At 47.5% G+C, this 18,093-nt stretch overlaps 1 protein-coding gene across 1 annotated transcript in view; it reads left to right on the top strand.

The window, feature by feature from the left end:
- The window catches only part of LOC144111914 (atrial natriuretic peptide receptor 1-like), a 47,083-nt gene extending 29,787 nt beyond the window's left edge, over positions 1-17,296 (top strand). Inside the window, exons 15-18 of the mRNA XM_077644959.1 lie at positions 436-600; positions 3,266-3,434; positions 12,443-13,151; positions 14,123-17,296. Of these exons, the coding sequence (XP_077501085.1) occupies positions 436-600; positions 3,266-3,434; positions 12,443-13,151; positions 14,123-14,236 (1,157 nt within the window). The 3' untranslated portion in view covers positions 14,237-17,296. The remainder of the gene's footprint in view (positions 1-435; positions 601-3,265; positions 3,435-12,442; positions 13,152-14,122) is intronic.
- The last annotated feature ends 797 nt before the right edge of the window (positions 17,297-18,093 follow it).

The following is an 18,093-nucleotide window of genomic DNA, read 5'->3' as shown; positions in this document are numbered from 1 at the left end:
GCAGTGGCCGATAGCGTCCACGATGGCACGAAAGATAGAGGTGGCCTTCGGCAAACGGAAACGAAGACTGTAGGAAGGCGATCGGAAGGAACGCTGTATACTAAAGCGCTGAAGTTTTCGATGCCTGTTTTTCAGATTGAAACAGCTACTGCTCATACATGTGCGCGGCTTGCATGCAGGAATTCTACATCCCTCAACGTAATGCGCCAGATGAGATTTCTCGTTTTTTTTTTACCTATTGGCAACGTGCGTGTCAGCGATATCACCAGCGTCTAAAACATTAAAACCGGAGCAAATCAATAAAAGCGACAAAAAAGAATGATGGGTCAAAATTTTATTCCACCTTCCATCCCAGTAATCATCCCCACTCCTCATGGTGCGTCCCTGTCAGTTCTGCCGCCTCCGTCGATTGAGCGCATCGTGCTCGGAACGCAGGTAGCCTCCTGTGGACTGCTCCCGAACACCTGCGCGAGGAGGTACCTGGCGGCTCGGTCAAGGGGGACGTCTACAGCTTCGCAATCATCCTTCAGGAGATCCTCACGCGCTCTGGGCCTTTCGAAAATCTGGAGAAATATTCCAAGCACTTTCTCCCGCCAGAAGGTGACTGACGCCTCCGGCGGCCAAACACAAGCGTGCGCCTCGTGCATTTCGCGGGAGATGTCAGATGCGGCTGCTACTACTGCTTGCTGTAGCATAAATTGTGACTTGTAAATTTCGTTTTGTCTGCACAGTAGAGCCAAAACGGTTGGAGGAACTTGCGCTGCTGCTCACTTCTGCTCGCGTAATCCCCCACAATGACGACTAGTACGAAGTTATATAATAGCGTCCGGGTGGCATACCTGCAAATTACGGCCGATTCTCATTTCCCAGACTGTGACCTATTGGAGCTAACCTAAGGGCTACTCTGAACTCTCTCAAATGGCCATGAAGGGGTTGAGTGCCACATACTTTTATCCAAAACCAGTAGAAATGCAAAATACAGGACGGCCGAAAAATAAAAAAAAGAAACTGAGTAGATACCAAATGACATACATTTCAGTTTCTTATAGAGTTGTCTTCATGAAATATAATCTAAGTGCTGGTAAGGAAAGCGACAAGTCAAAAGAAGCCCCGAGGAATGAACTTCCTGCGAAGACCCCTGCAGAAAAAAAGGCGTGCATAAAAACTTCAAGATACAGGTAAGTTACGTAACATGTTCACCAGGTATGAGCTGCGAGAGCGCTGTAATAATCGGATGAGGATTTCAGCAAAAATGAAAAAAAAAACGAGAGTCTAATTATCTCACGTGCAAACGCACCAAATCCAGGGCACAAAGAGGCCTGAAACGGTTACGCATCGCGCTGTATTGGCTTAAAAGTCAGGGCACTTTTATCGTTGCGAATATTTGGGGAAAACGTTGGGTGAATGTCTAGCCCAGAGAAGAAACTACAAAGCATTCATTTTTTTTTTTTTGCTGACGTAAAATACGCTGCAGGGAAGGGCTCTGCCGACAGCTAAAAGGTCATTCTGAGAGGCGCAGCGCTGGCAGACGTCGGACGAAAACGAGGGCATACAACTGCGCTCACTAACAACTTTATTTCGGAAGGAAGCTGATCCGCACCTTATATTTTGTTGTTTCCGCGAACCACGAGCCGTGAACGACAAATACACGAAATTTTATTCCAGGGACCTCGCGCATCTGCTATAAAACAAGGGAGGGGCTCACAGAGAAGGCTTTGGTTCAGTTTGCCGCGCAGCCGTTTGACAGTATCTTTGGGCACCGAAACGCATGCCTGTGAACGGCTTTCTTAAAAACCGTACCTTGAACGGGACACTATTCGATAGGCCGGATGTACTCTTACTGTCGAGTATCGCTTATAAAATAAAAAGAAAACTGCGGATGGGGCGAGCTGTTTGCGCTTCTCAAGCTGAATGCTGGAGGAAGGAAACTCTGACTTCCGGTACATCTCCTAGACGAGCACGCCGAGACGGTGAAAACTCGGGATTTTATCTCCCTATGTTCTGTTTGAAACCGGTGTTATAATGTGAGCTGAACTGCATTATAACATCTTCCAGAGAGGGAGCAGAAGACAAACACCGGAAGTTAAAATTTCGAAAAAGAGATGTCGGCGAGTGGCCGTCGCTTACCATTCACATCTCGCTGTAATGAGACGCATTTCGTCTACAACTTCCCTTAAACGTCGTATATTAACTCAGAGAGTCCTTCCTGTGACCCTAATTCACCTGGATATCAAAATTAAACTTGAACACTATAAGCTGTGTTCAAACTGCTTCTTCCCCTTGTGCTGTGTGGTTCGCAGGCGGCATAGGAATTAAATTAAAGCTAAAGATTTAGTTTAGCTGGCTCAAAAAAGTGCATCTATTTTCTGGGTGCTACTCTCGGTGCCACTAACCCAATGCGCTCGTGCGACACGAGAGAGACGCGCTGCCTCTTGCCTGTTAGAGATTGGCTTCAGGCATAACACGTTTGTAAATACCGCGAGATATCGATGCTGCTAGTAATCGAAAGTTCAACATGATGGCGTCCACCAAGCCGTTGGAATCGTAAAAATTGCAAAATGTATACTCCCCTAGGCTCCCAGTTGCGTCTCAAGCACCCAGCGCCTTTACATCCACACTGTTGGACTGAAAAGAGCGCGCCTCGTTGGATTGAAACATTTCACATGCGTGGTGCGGCCACACGCTTTCGGAATAGTCGAGCGACGAATATGAACATAAGTTGATGCGAGGCTGCGTCTACAAACGCCACAGTGCTACTTTTTTGAAAATGCGATTCGGCGCGCATCAGCCCCAACAAAGAATATATTGCCATGTATGTCCGCGTAGGCCTAGATTTATAAATGTGTTAAGCACTAAATGTCGCAATGACATTAATATCAGATAATACACCGGGTAATCAACCACTCTCAGCAGCTGTTCATCACTAATACCACTTGAACTAGTAGGTTTGTTGCAGAACAAAGACTTCTCCTTTAATATCCCTGTTCATCCCCAAATGCAGCCAGCCTGTAATTATACAGATTTCTCAGCCTCATGATTCTATGTGATCTTCATCTGTCATCAGTGACGTATTGTTCTCTATGGCATCCTCTTGGCTACAGTGATAGACCTTATATGCCGAGCACAAGCTGAATTTTTCCCTGCAATACTAGCTGTACCGTAACGCACTCCAGTTTATTCCCTGATCTATGCATGGTGATATAAAGCAAATAAAAAAAGTTAGAATCCCGGCCCTGGCAACGTGTTCGCGGTGGTCTCTGCGCAGAGATCCTGTTCCGAGTGAAGCTGGGCTCGCGGCCGCCGTTCCGGCCCGACGTGACGCCCGCCGATTGCCCGCGCGAGCTGCTGTCGCTCATGAAGCTCTGCTGGAACGAAAGCCCCGCGCTGCGCCCCTCCTTCGCCATCCTCAAGCAGCTGATGCGCAAGTACACCAGGTGAGTGTCCCGCAGCTGCAACCTTGGTGGCAACCGTTATAGAAGGGCTGCGCTCAAGGAAAGCAAGCTAGCACACTTGTACTCTCAGCAAGCACTGGACAAACATCTACTCAGCTGCTTCGTATAACTGAACCCTGCTGCACGATTACATCCGATGACAATGAGCTCAAGTGTCGTTGGCACGAAAGAGGTCCAAGAAGTGCTGTTGAAACGCTCCTGTACTTTTCGAAAGCTGGGTCCAGTCTTCTGGGCTCTGTCAAGCTTCACAAGCAGCTCTAAGCGAGGGAACTTTCCAGTTAATTACGAAAAATAACCGTAACTGATTTGTCTTGGCGCGTCGGGCCACGCGTGTGCAAGGGCTGTTGCCACGGGCCCATGCTGCCCCTGTGTATACACTTTAGCACGCTACGCATCAGCCGCTTAACGATTGTAGCATCTAGCAATGCGACAGCGACATGTCTCGCTGGAGCTCGACGACATCAACAGTGGTTGATTCAGTGGATATTAAAAATACCCACAGAGCTGAGGGGCAAAAATAAAAGATTGCCTGGATCGTGGGGAGGAAGCTCTCTGGCAAGCTTGGAAGCTAGACGTCGTTGAAGTCAATTTGACAAAGAAACAACTCAGAGGAAATGAATAAGGATCATGGCTTATAGTACAACTGACACGACTGCGCCTGCCATGTCTATGTCTTTCTTGCCACAGTGTTTCGCATCTTACATTTCTTTGGTAAATTTTTCACGACCAGCTTAAATCAAAGTTCCCGCAGCCGAAAGACGTTTTAACTGTCGAGAACGAAGCAGTCACCAACGTAGCTTTTTGGTTTGGTTTAGTTTTACATGCTTTAACATCCCAAAGCAACTCAGGATACGAGGGACGCCATAGTGGACAGCTCCGAAGATTGTAGACCACCTGGGGTTCTTCAACGCGCACTGACATCGCACAGTACACGGGCCACTGGCATTTCGCCTCCATCGAAATGCAACCGCCGCGGCCGGGATCGAATCCGCCTCTTTCGGGTCAGCAGCCGAGCACAACCACTGAGCCACTGCGGTGGCCAACGTAGCTTTTGCGGCAGTGCCTGTTATTGTCAAGCTCCGTACGTGGTCTGAGGACTGCCATAAAACCTTCTGCTGATTATCTCTAGCTTTTGCCCGCATAAAGTTGAACAGTTACTGGCTCTGATCACTGCTAAGGGAGCTTGAACAGCTCGCACGAGGAACTGCAGTGCCGAGGAAAACTTCAGACCCCTCACGATCGGTCACCTCTCTAGCCTGAGCCAATGCGATCCACTTTGTGTCATCTAAAGCGTGAGTGATGTGCCAAGAGCGAGTGAGTGATGTTTCAGGAGAAGAAGGTGGTTGTTGGCAGATGGCGCCTCTGCTGCGTCAGTGCCCTCGCGTGTGAACCTTCGTCATTCCGATTTGTGGGATACCAATGAAAAGACCTGAATTGGGCTGACCGAGCAACTCTTCGAAATAAACAGCCTAATACTTCCAATAATAGTAGCCTAATTTTACTCAAAAATTGTGTCAGCGAAACTCGTTCGCGTTGTCCTGTTTGCGAATGTTCATTTCATCAAGAAATAAAGTATAATACAATAAAGTACGGATGTAAAAGAGCCTTGAAAAGATGAGAGGAAAGCAGTTCAGCTCACTTTTAACAGGTTTCCAAAGTCTGGCTGTCTTGACGCGATGCTGAAAGCTAACTGCGTTCCTCCCCTCGAGACGCAACGAAGAAATGTAATTTAGAGATGAGATTTATTGTCTCTCCTTTCGAAGGACACGGTTTCAATCTACCCGCACACTTTTCTTGGTCCTTTAATAACAAGATACACGAGACAAAATCAGCCTAATTTTCAGAGTTCTTACTCTCCCCGAAGTGACACGTTTAGGTTTAATATATTTCCTCGTGCAGTATCGTGCAGTATACAGGATGTTTCCTGCAGTCTGTAGCTTTGCATGATTTTGCTCACTACTTTCTTTGTTCTTGTCATTTGTAGTCGCTTTCCTCTGCCATAAAACACCCTACTATAAGCCTACTCTGGTCGGTGCATCTATTGCACAAATTTATTCAATAAACGAGACAAACAAAGCGAGGACAATACCAGTCTATGACAGCGTACGGGGAACATTTCAATGAAAATACCTTGCACAGCTCACATTACTGTCAGATATACAGGGCCGCGCGCAGGGTAGCGCTTTCACGGACTCGTCCTCCAGCGTAGGGTCAGAATCTTTGTCTAGGGCTGGCGAAGCGGTAAACAGTTTTGCCCCTGCGCGATGTCTGAATTGATCCGCTGGGACCGTTAGCTATGGAAGCGAGCCGCAGCACATTCCTACGGCTTCACTGACCATTAGGCCTCCGTCTGTTTTTTTCTGATATCTCAAGGTTTTAATGACGCAATTACTCTTTATTTCATTCACTTCCGCTGCCCCCGCTCTCTCGCTGGCCTCCTCTCTTTCGTGTATAGCCAGTAGGAAGAAGCTAGCCCATAAGTTTGCTTAAAACTGCAGCGATGAATAGAAGAAGAAAAAAAAGGGGGGGGGGGGGGGCGGTAGTGGGCGCTCATTCCTTCGACACGAAAACGGAATAAAGCTGGCCGTTTAGATTTTATGCTTTCAATGCTTCAAAGCATCCCCTCGGAAAAGAAAAAAAAGTGAAGAAGAGAATGAGCGCGTACCGTCTAGTACGGAGCAATGGGTCGCGCCTTGAATTCGGCGAAATCAAGAGCAATACTAGTTTTGTCGTCAGACGCGGCGGGTAAACGGTGTCCCGTGCCATTCCTCGGCCGTCAAACAATATTGCCGCCAGGCGAGATTGCAGTTTCTTTCGAAATGGTGCAAATAAGGGTGGAAAGAGGAGGAAAAGAAATCTGGTCGAAGGGCAATACCGAGCTTCCACGGTCGAGGAAGCTTGTGGGCCTCTGGGAACCGGATTCCCTGGTAGGCGCTCGGTCCACGTGCTGAAGTCTACAATTCTAAAGACAATGGCTAACTTACGCACGCGCCGGTTCTTTTTTTAATTTCGCTTTCCCAGTTTCATTCTTTTCCCCATTCATTCGTTTATTTCTCACTGGTGTGTTCCCAAAATGACCCAAATAGAGATGCCCAACGCACTCCCAACAGACCCAGCTCACGCGCTGTTGCTTCCAACAGTTTCTTCCCCTCACAAAATGTGCCCTGCCTTTAAAAGATGCTTGTCCCGAACCAAAAGAAAGAAAGGAGACGCGAGGGGAGTTTCAGTAATGAGACTTAGACGAGATTAACGAAGATAATCCTTGCTAAGTCGGCTTCTCCTTTCAAACACTCATATTGCAAAAAAGACAGCTTTACCGGAACATTAACTCAAAAGAAACCGAGAAGTCGAACATTACTGCTTGGTGTCGGGGTTGATCCATCCGCTTACGAAAAAGAAGATTGGGGACGAAAAATAGAGGGGGGGGGGGGGGGGAAGAGGAGGAAAAGAGTGGGTGCTAGTGGAAGAGAGGTTGAGCCTTAAATGGTCACCCGAAGGGTCTCAGAAGATAAAAAGCAAGAATAGAGGGGAGCCGACTATGATATGTGAAATAATCAGGGCGGACAGAGACGAACAAGGGTTTCACTGAAAGATGCACTGACTTTTTATTTTACAAAAAGTAAAATGCAAACGAGACAAAGGCCTTGAAAACCTGCCTTCGTCATAAAAAGTGGAGGTGCAGGTAGTGTCCTATTTATAGGCCAATGTTATCGGCATCGATCATGGCGGTGAAATCTTCGAACATAATAAATTCCAACCTAAGAGATAATCTTATAGTGACGCGCTCAAAAGTGAGCAGTACGACGGATAAAAAATGATATAACGATAAAGATCCGTGGCGAAACAACAACGGTGAGTACAATGGGGTGAAACGCGCAATGATTACAAATTTCATAAAAAAAAACAAAAAGAAAAATCTACGCCGAAGACAAGGAAATGGTGACACGCCAACTCAGGTTCAAATCATGTGGAGGACAGAATGATTCCAGTACATACAAACTCATTAAAAAAAATCCACGGGAGTAGAGAATGACATACGGTGGTAGGAAATGTCAATATTTCAAGATAATAAACACATATACAAACGCAAATCCGCGTTACAGAAGGCATGCACCAGGCATGCAGGAGACCGCCCATCCATACACGGTAAATTCCCTGGATCCATCAGTAGTGGGACAAAATTGAATCCACATGATCAATACTAGATGCGTTAACAATGCTACCGGCAGGCGGAGGACAGATGCCTTCCTATGGTCAGATACGCCTCAAGAAATCAGCAGAAAAGATCTTTCAAAGAAGGCATTCTAGCTAATACCGTCGACCGATTGTCATGACGTGGAGGTTAATCCAACGGAATTACCTGCCAGCCACTTCCGATGTCACGTTATGGGACTAACCGCGAAATTATGACAAACGGTCAGGGCCATTTTTGCCGGGGAGAATGCTTTTAGGGGCACCTGCCACTGCGTTCTTGAGTTGTTCCCGACTACAGTATCCGGTTGCTCTTTTGAAGGGGACGTCGCGGCTGGCTTGCTGTAGTGCTAAGGGTGGGGGCAACCTTGTCACGTTCAAATGTTTTAATCTTTAACTTTGAAACCTTTTTTATCTTTCGATACTCGTATTACGAGGCTGATTCCTGTTCATTCGGCAGACAAAAGGCGACTAGCTGTTTGTCCTGTATTTTTAACGATCTTGCTGTGGAGTCGTTATAGTCAATTAAGATAATGGTAGGCTCAAGTGAAGCCTTATTTAGGACAGTTTTCTACCCACCGAGATTTCACCGTCATTAAGATCTGATACCGATGCCGTTAGCCTATAAATAGGACACTGCCTGCATTTTCTGGCGAAGGCCAGTCCCCGTGGGCCGAAACGTCAAATAAATAGTTCCTTTCCCCGTCAGACATTTTTCGATATAATAATTATAATAAGAATGAGAGGAATAACAGTAGTAGTTGAAATAATAATAATAATAATAATAATAATAATAATAATAATAATAATAATAATAATAATAATAATAATAATAATAATAATAATAATAATAATAATAATAATAATAAATAATAATAATAATAATAATAACAATAATAATAATAATAATAAAATTCGGAAGAGACAAGACTGTTTTTGCACGGGAATGAGAAAGCATTACTGTCCCTGGGTGCATTGGCACCCCACCCACACGCACATCACCCACACACACACACACAGGCACGTAGGACTCAAGGGAAGGGTCAAAGAGTCTGGGAAGACATACAAGTGAAGGTGCATATGTCGTCGGTTCGAATCTCTCTCGCAAGCTAACCTCAAACTTGACTAACACATGTAAGGCTTTATGCAACGAGAAATCGTATGACACCACCCGGAACACTGTACGACAAATGGTTGCGTCGCAATTTTAGCCCGAATGTTGCCGGGAAAACTGACGCCACATGGAGGTCGGCCAGTGGCGAGTATATATAGCCGAACATCATCTGTAGGCTTGTATGAAGTGGCGGTGTTTCGGCTTGCTGTGTGTGTCATACGGCCACTTAATGACGTCACCCCTATTTTTCTTCCCATCGCTGGGATTTTCTGCACCATATGCGAGTACACACACACACACGCCAGCTTTTCTCGTAATGGGACCTGTAATGGTTTCGCATTAATAATAATAATAATAATAATAATAATAATAATAATAATAATAATAATAATAATAATAATAATAATGTTTTTCTCACAAATTAAACACTAAGCAACAGAAACTGGCCTGTCAAAGCCACCAATGGCTTGAGAGACTTGGCCCAGCAGAGTCAGCGGACGAGCGTGCAATATTTGTTACCACGACCGGTAACAAAGCCAAGCTGTCGAGCCGACAAAATAGATAATTTCTCACCAAAGGATGACATGGATTTCAGAAGGAACTTTTCAATACTGTGGTTTCGGAAAGTATAGGTAGTATGAAAATATGTCGATATTTTGTTCTGTCATATTTTGCCTTCCACTGAAAACCGGTTTAACTGCCGTCGTTTTTATGTTCTTTCGGAATAAGTGCGGAATCAAGACAATTGTTCAACATGAAGAGCGAAATATTGAAAAAAGGCTACAAAGTTCTTTTTTATCAGATTCGCTGATAAGCCGCCAATGCCAGGGGGCTTGTTGCTCTTAAAGCTGAAAACAATTCTAATTTAAAATGAAGTCCCAGGTAGAAAAGCGGACGCTGATTGCAATTCCTTAAGCGTGTATGGGACAGACTGACACGAAGATGCGTTCCCGGAAGACAGTGCAAAGAGATGGTTATCTGCGACCTCGACCCTGGCAAAAAAGAAATCGGGGAAATATTTGCAGGGTTTCTGTCTCGAAGATAATTTATAAGTGACCGCGTTTTTGCGTCATTTCTCGACGACTGGCGGCAATTCTGGGGAAAAAAAATTGGCGCTTCGTGGATTTTGTCGAAGCGACTAATAATAATAATTGTAATAATATTAATAATGTTTATTCCCAGCAGAGAATAGCAATACAAACATTGCTGGCCAGTCAAAGCCTTCAAGGGCTTGCATGACAAAGTCCGGCAACGCCAGAAACCTGCTGGAACGTGGGCTGTACGGTTCAAAATTTACACAAGCGCTTACTGCGAAATTTCTTGCTATGTCACGGTAGTATATCGCACACTTTCAGAACCTTGCCGAATTAATGAACATAACATATCATTCTCTTACAACTGACCAGGGGAAATAGGAAGAAACTTTAAGTTCTTAAGAGATGCTGTAATGTTAATAATAATAGTTTATTGTTCTTACGTACAAAGAAAGGAGCAGCCGCTAAAAAGATGCTTCGAGGAGCAGCTTGACGGGGCTGCTGCTCCCCCCTCCCTCGTATTTGTCAGGATTTGATTTTGATGGCACAAGACAACTCACCCAACCGAAACGTTTACATAAATGGTTGAACAATAGGGGTGTGCGAATATTCGAAATTTCGAATACGAATATGTTATATCGGTTTATATTCAATTCTAGAAATTAATATTCGAGAATTTCCGAATATTCGCTATCGATCGAATGTCACGCCGACTTTCATAAAATCGATTGCAGTGAAACCACAATACCGGGGCAAATTATCCGGAGATCGAGTTTAAAGTGCCAGTAAAAACAGTACACAGGCATCCTCTTCGCTTTTCTTCTGCGTCCATCGAGCGGACCGATCGTGTCAGACGCTGCTAGGACTTAGACCTCATGCGAAATTCCTCAAGTGAGCTTTCCCACATGGCGCATGATGAGAACTAGATGGCCGACCACCCAATGCGAACAATCGAAACACGAAAGCGCGTTTTTTTTTTTCGCTTGCTTGATCCTTCCATAATGTGTTACATACATAAATTCCATGCCCATGGAATACGTCATTTCTCGTAGCGTAAGTTCCGTCACCTCGCTTTGGTCGACCATGACATGCGGGAAAGCCCATTTGCAAAATTTTGCATGAGATAGGCTTTCGAAGGGGCTAGTATGATGCGTCACAAGAAGGCAAGCGATCCTGTAAAAAGTCCCACTTATTACAAAGTGCACTGTAACCCGTGCCTCTCTGACATGCGCGTAACGGCAGGCATGACGGCGACCGGAGGGCGACTGTTGCTAGGCCAAAAAATGGCCTGGCCGCGTAGTTTCGGTTTCGGAAATACAGCTGTCGGCCCGCGCTTTCGCTGGTTGTCCCTTACCCAGCAGTTCGCCACTTTCGCACGCTGACTGGTAGGCACGGAGCTGGTCATTTCTTGTCCTTCTTTTTAAAGCCAGTCTCGCCGTTTCGCGTTAATCTTCCAGCACACTGACACTGCGCTCCCATCACGAGCTTTTCGGTGTTTGCGTGATGGAGCCTCCTCATGAGTCTACACCGCATTTTTCGGCAGTTTTTTTTTTCTTTTCTGGTGTGCGAGGCATTTTTTAAATTGACCTCCGGACAATTGGGACATTTTTTCTGTTCCCTTGAACTCCGAAATAATTAGGTTTTACAAGCCATCATGTTTTTAGTTCCGAGTAATGTGTCATTTTATTGTTTTAATTTTGCATGAGCGCATTGCAGGTTGGATACTGTTATACTGCCTAATAAAGTAGTATATATACATTTCTGTGCACATAATAGTTTATATTGTGCTGAGTCAGTATAGTTTCGTTTATTTCAGTGGCAAAGACCGTACATGTGCAACACCATTTGCGTGTTTCATTTTCTGAATTTTTTTTCTACACTAAACAGGCATTCGATATTCGAAGCTATTTGTTCTTTATATTCGTATTCGAAAGCTTCAGTATTCGAATACCCCTACTAAATAATGAATGGCATCGTAGTCGAAACACAAGAAGCACGGCGTAGTACTTCAGGTAGAATGCAAGAAACAGGCAAAAGAGAAAACACTGTTCGCGTAAAGGGGCCCATGCAAAAACTATTCATTGCCATTGCGCTAGCTGAAAGACATCGTCGGTATAAGTTTGAGAAAGTTGCGTGTTCCTTGTGGAATTGTGTATTTAGAAGTCTCAGATGTTTGTAATGCTGGGAAGTTATAAGAACGGCGCTAAAGCACCGGAGGAAACGTGCGCCAGCTTTCATAGAAAAATTTCACGGATTAATTTGCCGCCGCCGCGGTGGCTCAGTGGTTATGGCGCTCGGCTGCTGGCCCGAAAGACGCGGGTTCGATCCCGGCCGCGGCGGTCGAATTTCGATGGAGGCGAAATTCTAGAGGCCCGTGTACTGTGCGATGTCAGTGCACGTTAAAGAACCCCAGGTGGTCGAAATTCCCGGAGACCTTCACTACGGGCGTCCCTCATAGCCTGAGTCGCTTTGGGACGTTAAACCCCCATAAACCAAACCAAACCGAAACAAGAGTGACATCTTTACCGGTGTTCGGTGAGAGTCGGTTTAGTGAGGTAGGAAGCCCGAAGCAAATCATATCTGTTTGCCATAGTTGGCGTACGCCGGTAGCCCTGAGGCGCCGTTAACGGTGTGGTTCTCGTGCGGCGCAGGCAAATGGGCAGCAGCAACCTGCTGGACAACCTTCTGCAGCGCATGGAGCAGTACGCCAACAACCTGGAGCAGCTGGTCGGGGAGAAGACGGCCGCGCTGGTCGAGGAGAAGCGCAAGAGCGACGAGCTGCTCTACGAGGTGCTGCCGCGCTCGGTGGCCGAGCAGCTCAAGCGCGGCGAGTACGTACAGCCGGAGGCGTTCGAGTGCGCCACCATCTGCTTCAGCGACATCGTCGGCTTCACGGCCATCTGCGCGCACAGCACGCCCATCGAGGTGGTGGACCTGCTGAACGACCTGTACTCGTGCTTCGACGCCATCATCATCAACTACGACGTCTTCAAGGTGGAGACCATCGGCGACGCGTACATGGTCGTCTCCGGCCTGCCCGTGCGCAACGGCAAGGAGCACGCTCGCGAAATCGGCCGCATGACGCTGTCGCTGCTGACGGCCATCGCGGGCTTCCGCATCCGCCACCAGCCCAACAGCAAGCTGCGGCTCCGCATCGGCGTCCACTCGGGCCCCTGCGCCGCCGGCGTGGTGGGCCTCAAGCGGCCTCGCTACTGCCTCTTCGGTGACTCGGTCAACACCGCGTCGCGCATGGAGAGCTGCGGGGAGGCCATGAAGATTCACATCACGCGCGAGACCAAGCGCCTGCTCGACACGTTCGGCACCTTTCGCCACCGGCTGCGCGGCGACATCTACGTCAAGGTGCGCCCGTGACCCGACGCTCACGATTAGAGCAAAGATGCCAGCAGCGATTGCTTTTCGTCGTAATTCACTCTGAATAACAGCGAAAAAAAAAAACGGCAGTATTGCCAGACAGGGCGCAGAACATCTTTCATTTTCCCCGCTTACTTTCCATTGAAGGGCGGCCAACCTGAGTGTCTTTTCTGTCCCTCTCAGACAACTGAGAGGTGCATATTGCACGCGCTCGGCTCCGTTGATATCAGTATTAGGCGATTGCGCCAGGAGCTCGCTCTGCTGGAAACCCGGCGTCGGCCGTCGCACTGCGTCAGTCGGGAAAAATCCCACAATATAGGAAAATTAGAATATAGAAGTAAATCATTAGAAGAAAACAGTCGCCATTGGGGTTGACACCCAGACCCTCTGTGTGCCTGGCGGGCGCGCAACGCATAGGCCACGAAGGGTCCTTGGTTCCAACGGGTTAGAGGGCGCCATTTAAGCCTGTTGTAGTGCGTATGACTAAGTAACGTGTGTTTGGGATGTGTACTGATGTTACTGTAATTAAAAAGAACAGAAATAAGTATGCTAATTAGGTGTCAGAAATTGCGCGGCATGAAAAGGCGATGTTGTGGCGCTTCATTGTACTGAAACAAATGGTGTGTATGTGTATGTAGTGGCGCAGTATGTCGTCCAGTGTAGCCTAGATAATGTTTGGTAACCGGTAATGTGATTGGTGATTGGGATTGTAATCGATTACCGTGTTCGGTAATGTTATTGTGGATTGGTAACTCGTGAGAAATGAGAAAGAAAAGGAATAGAAAGAGAAAAATAGCAGGATAAAACGCTTTCGCGTCAACTCTTAAGGCGAAGCTCAAGCATCCTCCTAATTTTTGTCGCAGAGGTTGCAGACTGCACGTGCGCATGTTTGGGCAGCCGTCAGTCGCCAGCCCACAGCGATCACTGATGCATCGTTGCGCGCTCGATGCTTTCTGCAGGGCAAAGGCATGATGCGCACCTACTTCTTGGAAGCGGAGGACCCGCCCTTCTCGCCAGACATCGGCCTGCAGGGCACCTTCTTCACAAACGAGCACCTGATGCGTCAGCTTTGAACACGACCAACCTTCACACAGGGGGCGACATACCACCAGCACTTTTTCTTTTCTCACGCGCAGCACAGGGTGACGCCAATGCGCGTTCGGACCCCGAAGGAACCAGGACCAGGATTCAGTAGGCACGCCTGTTGGCACTGTCCACAGACAGGCTGCGGCAACACAAAACCGTCGCCATTGCCAGGACCGTCACCAGCATTGCGCATCGCAAAGCTACCGTCAGCTGATGTAAGCGCTTGGCTGAAGGCTTCAAAATTGCGCCATGCTTGCCATCTTGGAACGAGCTGTAGCCAAGGCTTGCCAAACTGAGCACATTTGGAATGAAAAGGGATATACGATTAGAAAAGTCACACCGGTGTTTTAAAACTAATGACGAAAGCTCGAACGCTCGAGCTCCTGGCTTCAGTTATGAAAATAGTCCCCAACGAAGGGTAAGAACAAGTACCGGTATATCAGACCTAGTACACCTCATAATGAATTAAGTCACGTTTGCAATGCTAGTCGGTAAATCTTAATAAGCTTCTGTCAGCTCTCCACCCTGTGCCTGTAAATTTGAGAAAATTTCACGGTCATCCAATTGGTTCTGCAAGAAAACTGCTCGTGGAATGCCGGCCTGAGATGAAGAAAATATTGTACAATCGTTTGCCGCCTCAGACGTCATCAGGCGATAAACGTGTAGGTGTTGTCCGCGTGTTTGTATGTGACCAAACGTATATATTGATAGATCTTAACTTCGTGCACACGTTTGTTGAGATATTTTATTAAACCTTTCTCGTGAGTATACAGTGGCTATCAGCGCTAACGAAAGCGCGTGTATTTCACGTGTACCATGTCACTGGGACGATTCCAAGTCGTGTTGTAGTACCGCGTCATCTGTTACGTGTTCTTTCTGAACAGTGGCGAAAGAGTCTTCAATCTCGCGCTATACCCTATTTGCTCTCATAATAGAACATGTTTTTTTCTTTAAAAAGCTGTTTTTCTTTTTTTTTTGGGGGGGGGGGGTAAGGGGTGTTCAGTACGCGAGGTAAAATATTCAGAAATAATTTGAAGCCGTAGAAACGTGACAAAAAGTAGGCTGGTGGAATAAATACTGCGTCTGGTACGGCTCTTCTTGAAAATAAAACAAAACGAACTCTTTAGCACGCTGGAGACCATAGTCTCTAACATAGTAACCAAGCCCTGTGCAAACAGGCATGGTTTGTTTTAGTTCTCGGATTCCTGACACAACATGTTTGTTTATTGGCTGCTCGTCCGGTAGGCAAAGATAGAGTAGTCTTTACATTCGACAGATCACGCGTAATATTATTGCGTGCTAGTTGCTTCGGCGTTCATGAAAAGGCACCAGATAGCGTTCCCTACCATCAGCAGCTGACTGCTCGCCAAAAAGAATATGGTGCGTTCATTACGCGAGGAAGCCGCCACGGTGGCTGAGTGGTTATGGCGCTCGGCTGCCGGCCCGAAAGACGCGGGTTCGATCCCGGCCGCGGCGGTCGAATTTCGATGGAGGCGAAATTCTAGAGGCCCGTGTGCTGTGCGATGTCAGTGCACGTTAAGAACCCCAGGTGGTCGAAGTTTCCGGAGACCTTCGCTACGACGTCTCTCATAGCCTGAGCCGCTTTGGGACATTAAACCGCCCATAAACTAAACCAAACTAAACTAATCATTATGCGAGGGAAGTAAAAAGTGAACTTTTTGACAGCCAAAGTAGGGAGTGTGTTCATTACCCGAGTCAATACAGTTTGATATCGCGATAGCATCGAAGAAATCTGCTTGCGTGCTCTCGGTAACGGTGATCGCCACTGTACAACTCGGGCAGCTTGAGGGAATCCAGATTTGCCCCTTCCTTTGTTAGCTGTTCCCCGCATTTGCTGCCACTCGCCTAGTTAATGCCAGGCGGGGCTCCGCGTTGCTAAAAGAGCTTACAAACAGAGCTTTGTACTCACGGGTCTAGCTGCTGGCAATGCCACGACTGACCCATCTGCCAAGCACAAGACGGGAGGAAAAACGAACAGTTTAGCCAGGTGCACAAGTTGCACGTACCACAGGGAGTCTGCATTTTCTTGCGAGTCCCTTTTCTAGGGTTCGGGAAGTTCCATTCCTTTCTCGCGACTAGCACAGTCCGCACGCTTTTGTCGCTGGGATGTGCAGCACCATCCCTGAACATAGAAAGGAAGAGAAGAAGGGAGAAAAGAAAGGATCAATGCGGCTAGACGGTCGAAGAACCATGTCAAAAACCCTCCTGATTGCCTATCGTCAATGGCCACGCAGACGACTTCGATGGCCCAGGTTTCCGCCGGAAGTTCAAAACACTGTGGTTTCCCTCCAGAGTTACTCCGCACCAAGAGCCCTCACTTGGCGAATAAGTTGTGTTTCTGAGATCCAGCAGTTTACGCTGTCATATAGCCATAAACAAAGAGTTGTCGTTCGTCTGGCCTGCACGTGTATCTACACAATGCCGTAAGTTCGTGTACTAACGTTCCGTGTATCCGTGGCTTCGTACGCAGGTGTGCTGTTGTGCTAAACCGTGTTGCATGTTTTCGTCCGAAAACCGCGAAAGCTTGGTGTAGTGGATTTTGTAGCAATTCGTTTTTATGCCCGCATTTCCTTCTACCTGCGCCAGTCACGTGCTAACGTATGTCGTTTCTCTTAGTTTGCTTTTTTCGCGCTGTGGCCCTTGTGTTGAGCAGCTTCTGTCCGGGAAAGCAATGTTGTTTGCAATGTTGTGTGCCAGCGGTGCAGTTTTGCTAGTCTGCATACAAGGTCGATCACACGCATCTAAAACTTTGAAGTGGCTTCTATTCGGTTACTAACACCACGATCACCGCAATTAGCACATTGCAAGCCGAGCTATTCCCAATAAAAGCACTTATTAAACCGTCTCCCAATGCTCCGCAATAAATCGCTGCTCGATGCGCGGTCTGCTTTGACACTAAGATTTGTGGCCAAGCTGCTTTGTGTTATGCGGAGGTGATCAACACTGTATTGCAGCCTAGCGCAGTTCATGGTTGTACGTGCACATTTCCTCAACAATTCCAAGGAATAAAATGCATCGAGCATGTTAATTTGTCGTGTTGTGAACTTGGAAGAGAAAAATGAACGAGAGGACAGTGGAGGGGTCGACTGCGGGAAAGGGAAGGGTCTGCGCGACATGCCGCAAAGTTTACCGCATGCCGGCGGCTCGGCGAGTGCAAGCGACCTGGTCGTCACGGCGCTGAAGGCGGCCCGGACTTATGCCGGTCTTATTATGGGTGCCGTTTTCCGGTTAATAATCAATAGCGTCACGGCAGACAGCGACCCGCCGTCGTAAATGGGAGCCCACGTGCCTGCTCGGGGCGAGCTCGATCATCGCTGCGGGTCGTCAAGCCGAACAGCAGGGCCCGTTTGCAGCTGATGCGGCTCGACATATATGAATCCTTCAGCGGCGCGCCCACGAAGAAAGTGCGCGGGACCGGCAGCCCGCTTCCAGGAAGGACAAAAAATAAACGTGCGCGCGCCTCCTCCCAGCCTCATTAGTGCTGACGCCGAGTGGTCCGTTTCTTTCGCTGAGGGGCCCGCCTCACGGGCGGAATTAATCTCTGCCCGAAGCCCCGCGACCGTCTCCGGTGGCGAGTGACTCGCGGGTGCATTCTTATCGTCCGTGTGAGTCAGCTCGAGAAACGAGGCAGAAAGGCCAGCGCACGCACGACGCGGGAATTGATGAACTTTGCACGTAAGTTAATGAAGAGTCACTGCGTGCATTTAAACAAGCAAGGTTTCACGGCATATTTCTCTGCTTTACAAAGAGGCTCCACGTTACATGAACAGCACGGATCAAGAACGAACTACCACTGGCTGTTGAAACTAAACTTGACCACTGC

Source organism: Amblyomma americanum, chromosome 1 (assembly GCF_052857255.1).
Source record: "Amblyomma americanum isolate KBUSLIRL-KWMA chromosome 1, ASM5285725v1, whole genome shotgun sequence".
In the NCBI taxonomy this organism is placed as follows: Eukaryota; Metazoa; Arthropoda; class Arachnida; order Ixodida; family Ixodidae; genus Amblyomma; species Amblyomma americanum.
The sequence above is the reverse complement of the archived record's forward strand: the minus strand, read 5'-3'. Positions and strand labels throughout refer to the sequence as shown.